General features: G+C 54.1%; 1 protein-coding gene across 1 annotated transcript in view; it reads left to right on the plus strand.

Annotated features, from left to right (window-relative positions):
- WFIKKN2 (WAP, follistatin/kazal, immunoglobulin, kunitz and netrin domain containing 2) overlaps nt 1-1,767 on the plus strand; it is a 5,291-nt gene extending 3,524 nt beyond the window's left edge. The window contains exon 2 of the mRNA XM_018572718.1: nt 265-1,767. Coding sequence (XP_018428220.1) covers nt 265-1,767 — 1,503 coding nt within the window. The remainder of the gene's footprint in view (nt 1-264) is intronic.
- Nucleotides 1,768-8,115: the final 6,348 nt, after the last annotated feature.

Here is an 8,115-nt window from a genome sequence, read left to right on the forward strand (position 1 = left end):
ATAGGTCATTGCTGTGCTGTATGTGTATAGGTCATTGCTGTGCTGTATGTGTATAGGTCATTGCTGTGCTGTATGTGTATAGGTCATTGCTGTGCTGTATGTGTATAGGTCATTGCTGTGCTGTATGTGTATACGCCGCTGTAGTTGGATCTGTATGTGCGTTATCATTAATCGAACACGAGAATGTTAATCATTACCAGGCCTAGTTTAAAGATGACGTGTTCCTGAGATGTGACGCTTGTAACACGATTTGTGTCTCTGTAGGAATGTGAGGCTTACGAGAAGTGTTGTCCGAATGTCTGCGGGGCAAAGAGCTGCGTGGCCGCCCGATACCTGGATGTGAAAGGAAAGAGAGGTCCGGTCGGCATGCCGAGGGAAGCAACGTGCGACTTCTTCATGTGCCCCCAGCAAGGCTCCCGGTGCGACCTCTGGGACGGGCAGCCCATCTGTAAATGCAGAGAGCGCTGCGAGGGGGAGCCCAGCTTTACGTGCGCCTCCGACGGGCTGACCTACTACAACAAATGCTTCATGGATGCCGAAGCTTGCGCCAAGGGGGTGGCCCTGACCGCGGTCACCTGTAAATATCACCTGCCCTGGCCCCACACCAGCCCGGCGCCTTTCGAGACGACGGCCAACCCGACCGTCCCTTCCGCCGAGGCGGCCGTCGTTAATGTGGCCCCGCCCACTCTGGTCAGCGACCCGACTCACAAGGCCGTCCACGTGGGAGACACCGTCAGCTTTCACTGCGACGTCGCCGGCAAACCCAAACCCGAAATAACCTGGGAGAAGGAAATCGAGGGGAAGGAGAACCTGGTCATGCGACCCAACCACGTGGTCGCAAACATCGTGGTCACCAACATCGCTCAGCTGGTCATCTACAACGCCCGGTTACAGGACGCCGGCGTCTACGTGTGCGTAGCCAAAAACACCGGGGGCCTGGTCAAGGTCAACTTCCCCTTGTCGGTCAAAGAACAGCCGGCCAAGGAAAAATCCAACAAGGCTTTTTTTCCGACCGACGAGTGTCTGAAGCCGCCGGACAGCGAGGACTGCGGGGAGGAGCAGACGCGGTGGCACTTTGATGCCAAGAAGAACAACTGTTTCACCTTTGTGTACGGGAACTGCAACAGCAACCTGAACCACTTCGAGACGTACGAGTCGTGTATGGCGACCTGCATGAACGGGCCCGTCAACCTCTGCAACTCCCCCGCCCTGCAGGGACCCTGCAAGGCCTACGAGCCGAGGTGGGCCTATAGCAAACTACTCAGCCAGTGCCAGTCCTTCATCTACGGCGGGTGCGGCGGCAACGAAAACAACTTCGAGAGTAAAGAGACTTGCGAGGACATGTGCCCGTTCCCCAAGAACCAGAAGTGCAAAGCGTGCAAGCCCCGGCAGAAACTGGTCACCAGCTTCTGCAGGAGCGACTTTGCCATCCTGGGGCGCGTCATGGAGCTGACGGAGGATCGGGACTCGGGCAATGCGCTGGTCTCCGTCGAGGATATCCTGAAAGACGACAGAATGGGACTCAAGTTTCTCGGGAAGCAGCCGCTGGAAATCACGCTGCTGAACGTGGACCGGAGCTGCCCGTGTCCCAACGTGACGTCCGTCGGCGGGCAGCTCATCATCATGGGCGACGCGCGGAACGGCATGGCCGTCCTGCAACCGCACAGCTTTGTCGGCGCGGCCAGTGCCCGCCGCATGCGCAAGCTGCGCGAGGTCATTCACAGCAAAACATGCGATCTTCTGAAAAAGATTTTAGGCCAACCGTAACCAACGTTCATATGAGAATCTGCCATCGTAGATCTGCTCCGGGTCTTCCAAAACTGTCCGGGGGTTCGGATATAGTTAGAGACAGCTTTTAGTGGGCGTGTTCTTTGCACCAAGTGTGTATGGGAGAGCGCGAGTTCACACCCCAATGGTAAATAATGACTGTTGAAAATAAAAGAAGTCCACCGAGGGGCGTACCCCTAGGGCAGGGGTCAGCAACCTTAATCACTCAAAGAGCCATTCTGACCCGTTTCCCACAGAAAAGAAAACTCCGGGGGCCACAAAACCCTTTTGACATCTAAAATGAAGATAACACGTCATGTATTGTTCTTTACCTTTATGCCACGTATAGCATGTATGTAGGTATTTGTGGGCTTAGCAACGCACTGGACTCTGGACTTAGTAACGCACTGGACTCTGGACTTAGTAACGCGCTGGACTCTGGGCTTAGTAACGCACTGGACTCTGGGCTTAGTAACGCACTGGACTCTGGTCTTAGTAACGCACTGGACTCTGGGCTTAGTAACGCGCTGGACTCTGGGCTTAGTAACGCACTGGACTCTGGACTTAGTAACGCGCTGGACTCTGGGCTTAGTAACGCACTGGACTCTGGGCTTAGTAACGCACTGGACTCTGGGCTTAGTAACGCACTGGACTCTGGGCTTAGTAACGCACTGGACTCTGGGCTTAGTAACGCACTGGACTCTGGGCTTAGTAACTCACTGGACTCTGGGCTTAGTTACGCACTGGACTCTGGGCTTAGTAACGCACTGGACTCTGGACTTAGTAACGCACTGGACTCTGGTCTTAATAACACTCTGGACTCTGGACTTAGTAACGCGCTGGGCTTAGTAACGCACTGGACTCTGGGCTTAGTAACGCACTGGACTCTGGGCTTGCCTGAGACCCTGCAGAGCCCACCTGATACTCTCTATGGTGGGCTCTGCAGGGCCTCAGGTGGGCTGGGCGCCGGGGTCCCTTTCCCTGTACCTCCTCCCAACTCCTCTTACCTGCTGCTGCTGGGGCCCGGCCTCCTCCATCCCCTCCCCCGTCACCTCTGCCATGCCGCCCCTGATACAGCTGATACTCATTTAGGAGGCCCCCCAGACCCCTCACATGATTACCGGCCATACCCCTCTGATGGCGGTGTTCTATCAAAGTTTGTGACTACGTTAAAATGCGTCGTCAAGCATTTCACTGCAATCCCGCCCAGTTTTTTGGCGGTGGAATGTGTGACCGCCAGAAGGTCAAGCATTCAAACACTTTTTCAGGGACAGGGAGCCGCAGCAGAGGGATGAAAGGGCCACGTGCGGCTCTAGAGCCGCGGGTTGCCGACCCCTGCCCTCGGTGGACTTCTTTTCTTTTCAACAGGGTTAAGATTTGTCATTTTGGTAAATCCCATAATAACACGGCGGGGTTTCCTGGCGCCGGACACTTTCGGGAGATCCGTTCGTTTTTCTGACTAACATTGTAGCTCCGCCCCGACTTAAACATTAACATGTGACTTAGGGTTCCCCGGTGCCGCCCGCGAGGAGAATGTTCTTTTTCTGCATGCCACATAGTAACATGTCTGCTTCCCTAATAAATAGATTGTCCACCTTGTAGCGGCTCCGAGAGAACTGATCTGTAGATGAAACGTATCAATGTAACGAAGAAAGTAAATACAACACCCGAATTCTGCACCACCGACCGCTACCCTGCCCATGAGGAGTCCAATGCGCTGACTCGCGGCGCACAAAGGTGTGAATGGGCCCCGTTGTCTCTGATTTACTGGCTGATGATACTCAGTATTGTTATTACAGGTATTTATAGAGCGCCGACAATTTACACAGTGCACATTCACATCAGTCCCCGCCCCCAAGGAGCTTACAGTCTAAGGTCCCCATCTCCAGGGCAGCCATCGGAAATTTTGGGGCCCCTTACACGGCTTTAGGCCGGTACCCCCTCGCTGGACGCAGGGCTTAGTGACGCGCTGGACGCAGGGCTTAGTGACGCTCCGGACGCAGGGCTTAGTGACGCTCCGGACGCAGGGCTTAGTGACCCGCTGGACGCAGGGCTTAGGGCTTAGCGACGCGCTGGACGCAAGGCTTAGCGACGCGCTGGACGCAGGGCTTAGCGACGCGCTGGACGCAAGGCTTAGCGACGCGCTGGACGCAAGGCTTAGCGACGCGCTGGACGCAAGGCTTAGCGACGCGCTGGACGCAAGGCTTAGCGACGCGCTGGACGCAGGGCTTAGTGACGCGCTGGACACAGGACCCACCTGAGAGTGACCCAGCAGAGCCCACCATAGATGCTGCACAGCCCATCTGAGACTGTGTATGATGGTGCAATGGTGGGCTCTGAAGGGGTCTCAGGTGGGCTGGTCAGGGCTGCATCCCTCCCCCCCCTCCCCTCCTTTCCTCCCTAGCTCCTCTTACCTGCACACATGGCCTCGTCTGCCGCCGGACCGGCCAGAAGTGACGTCACTTCCGGCCAGTCCGACATCAGACGAAATGGTGCAATGGTGGGCTCTGAAGGGGTCTCAGGTGGGCTGGTCAGGGCTGCATCCCTCCCCCCCCTCCCCTCCTTTCCTACCTAGCTCCTCTTACCTGCACACATGGCCTCGTCTGGCACCGGACCGGCCAGAAGCGACGTCACTTCCGGCCAGTCCGACATCAGACGAGCAGCATCGCTGTTGGGGCCCCAGCTTGTCTCAAAGCCACTGAAGCTGCAATGCTGGGGCCCTGCGCTGCTAGGGCCAGGCCTCCGCTGTCATCAGCTTCCTGGCGTGCTCGGCGCATGGAGCTGCGAACACGCCCGGGCCCATCACAAGTCATCACTCGCTGTGTCTGGTTTACATTGATTCTTATATGGAGGATTTTGTTTCCTACTTGTAGCCATTTTCAGTCAATTTCAACCACTTACCATCGCAGGTACAATCAAGTTTGATTGACCCCCAGAACTGGGTTGATTGTGACTTAGAAGCAGGACAGTGAATTGATTCAGAATAGTTTCTTTTTCACCCGTCTCCTTGGAAACGATCGATCCGTCTGGTTTATGTCTTTGGCTGCTCTGCGATCGTTTAACAAAACAAAAACAAACTTCAACTGTTTTATCACATTGCCGCGTATACGGGTCACCCTGAGATCGGAAGTCCCATCAGAGAGATTTCACTTCCTGTTTGTTGCCCTTTTCATATATATGGAGGAGGAGCCGCAGCGGGAGGATCGTCTACTTGTGGCCAAGCGCAACATACTTTCATCTGCGGCCGCTGATCGGACGCCGCCATTCAATCTGAATCCCCAGAAGCCAAAATCTATAATCACTTCACAAATCCGAAGTCCCTACCCGACATTCCGACGCTGCGATGCGGCCTGCGGAGTTAGGTGGCAGGTGAGTTGGGTTTGGTTTTGGGGACCCGGGTTCGAATCCTGATGCCGGCGGTTATACAATATATTCTCTCAGTGTCAGTTTAATGATCGTCTCCGAGGCGGCTTCCAATCCCAACGTCGGCTTTCATTTATTCTCGTGTGTTGTTTAGGCCTCATGAGGACATTGTGCTGCGTCTCCGTGCTGCGTCTTTGCTGCGTCTCTCTGTGCTGCGACTCCGTGCTGCGTCTTTGCTGCGTCTCTCTGTGCTGCGTCTCTCTGGTACGTCTCTCTGGTACGTCTCTGTGCTGCGTCTCTCTGGTACGTCTCTCCGTGCTGCGTCTCTGTGCTGCTTAGGCTGAGAGCTGGCTCAGGGGGTTAGTAGCCGGGCATTGATCCAGCAGTGGTGTTGGAGTTCCTGGTTCTGGTCTCTTCCAATCCCCGCGTGTTGTGTAGACCTGATGAAGACATTGAGATGCGTCTCTCAGATAAGCTGGCCCAGGGGGGGTTAGCAGCCTGGTACTGATCCGGTAATGGTGTGTGTGGCTCAGTCACTAAGTAGCCAGACAATCATCTATGGTTTTTGGAGTCCCGGGTTCGAATCCCAGTGATGGCGGGAGTGGGATCTCTGTGGTGCGATGGTTGGAGTTCTGGGTTCTGATCCCAGCGTTGGCTTTGATTTCTTCCCCGTGTGTTGTGTGGACCCGATGAAGACATTGAGATATGAGGCTCAGATGTTCAGGCTGAGAGCTGGCTCAGGGGGTTAGCAGCCAGGCGCTGATCCGGCAGTGGTGTTGGAGTTCCTGGTTCTGGCTCCTTGGAATAGTCGCCGGTCCCTGTTAATGGGGATGACTAGGACTATACAATATAAAGCGGCTGTCTGTGACCCGGCAGCCGCCATAAAGGAGGGTCTTGCTTTTTTGGGGTCCAAGGAGCTCCCAGCTGTAGAGGCTTTTCCACAGCCGGGGGCCCAGTGATAAAGTGACCTGCGGGGGGATTCGATCCGGGGTCTCCAGCACCAGAGGCAGAGCCGCTTCCCCCTGAGCCGGCCGGCCGCCCTGATACCAGAGAGAGTCCATGGGCGGTATTGACAGGTGGAGTCAGGAGGAGTATCCAGGGATCTGCTCTCTCCGCCTATAACCCCTGGAGCTGTCACATGTATACCGTGGGCCAATGACTTTAAAGAAGATCTAGCCAACGATACGGGGCCAGCACACCCCCATCATCCCCCCCCCCAACATGGCCTATTTGTGTCCATTCAACCTGTTCTGTAGAGACAAAGTGATAATTCCGCCATTTTATAGATCACTGGTTCGGCCTCACATGGAGTATGCGGTCCAGTTTTGGTCCCCAATCCACAGAAAAGACGTCCTGGAGAGGGTCCAGAGAAGGGCAACTAAACTAATTAGAGGCTGGAGGACCAAAGCTATGAGACAAGGAGGGGGAGGGGCTGGAGGACCAAAGCTATGAGACAAGGAGGGGCTGGAGGACCAAAGCTATGAGACAAGGAGGGGGAGGGGCTGGAGGACCACAGCTATGAGACAAGGAGGAAGCTATGAGACGGGGAGGGGCTGGAGGGCCACAGCTATGAGACAAGGTTACTAAATTTAAGCTTGACATGATTTTGATGTACAGATTGTTTAATATCAGCAATAAACGGTTTACTGTAAACTCCCCAACAAAGACGAGAGGCCGCCACCTAAAACTGGAGGAATAAAGATTTAACCACACGGGGCGGAGGGGATTCTTTTCTGTTAGAGCGGTAAAATCTGGAACTCTCTTCTACAAGCCGTGTGGTATCAGCTGAGAGTGTGGGATCATTTACATACCTTCCTCAGAGACCGGAACATACAGGGGGACAGGGACTCTTACATACAGGGGGACAGGGACTCTTACATACAGGGGGACAGGGACTCTTACATACAGGGGGACAGGGACTCTTACATACAGGGGGACAGGGACTCTTACATACACACAAAGGTTGAACTCGATGGACCTGTGTCTTTATTCATATACTATGTAACCTCTTCTTGTCCTCGGGGGTTTCATCTCCACAGATGACGGATCTCCAATCCCCAAAAAAGCGATATATATATAATTGTGCAGATAACTTCCTGTTATATGAGATAAATGTGCGCAGCCTCGTCCTCCTCAACTTTTCTGGCGTTCTATGAGGTAGCGCCTCATCCGTTGGGGTTTAGATGGACTTTCATCCCTTCAGTACTTCTCCTAAAATGTATCACTCAGGAGAGGTCTACACCAGGGGCGTAACTAGAAATAGCAAAATTTTTGTCTGTGGCCCTGTGACTTCTAGTTATACCCCTTGCAGAGCCCACCTGAGATCCCACACAGCCCACCTGAGGGTGACCCTGCAGAGCCCACCATAGACTCTCTATGGTGGGCTCACCCGCCTCCTCCCCTGCTGTCGACAAGGGGCCCCGCCTCCTCCTTCACTGCCGGGTCCAGCCTGCTCCCCCGCTGCTGCTGGCTCTCACTGACTCCTCAGCAGCTGTCAGAAGAACGCGCGGCTGCACAGGTCAGTGCATCTGAACAGCAGCGCATTCTTCTCACAGCCGCCAGTGAAAGCCAGCAGCGTGAGATGCCATAGCGACCCACACGGCATCTGGCCGGGCCCCCCTGTGCCCCGGGCCCCATAGCGGCCGCCTGGGTCGCTATGGCGATTGTTACGCCACTGGTCTACACCCATCACTAGGACACGACCATTGCCCGATGAGAGCGAAAATCGGCTGAATAACAACATTTCTGCACAAAGAGTTTTTGGCTCTTCCGCTTCAGTTTTCTATTATCGGCTCCAATCAAAAAGCCGATTTTATTAAAAGTAAATTTGATTAAATGGAAACAAATAAAACAAAATGAATTCAATAGAAACAATGAAACAATTTAAAAAAGTGAATATAATTTATTTTTCTGGGACGCGGTTCTGAACACATACAAATATCTTATATAATATTTAAATATTCTGCACTCTCTATTTCCTCAATA

The sequence above is a fragment of the Nanorana parkeri genome, unplaced genomic scaffold (assembly GCF_000935625.1).
Source record: "Nanorana parkeri isolate BGI_ZX_2015 unplaced genomic scaffold, ASM93562v1 scaffold2113, whole genome shotgun sequence".
Taxonomy (NCBI): domain Eukaryota; kingdom Metazoa; phylum Chordata; class Amphibia; order Anura; family Dicroglossidae; genus Nanorana; species Nanorana parkeri.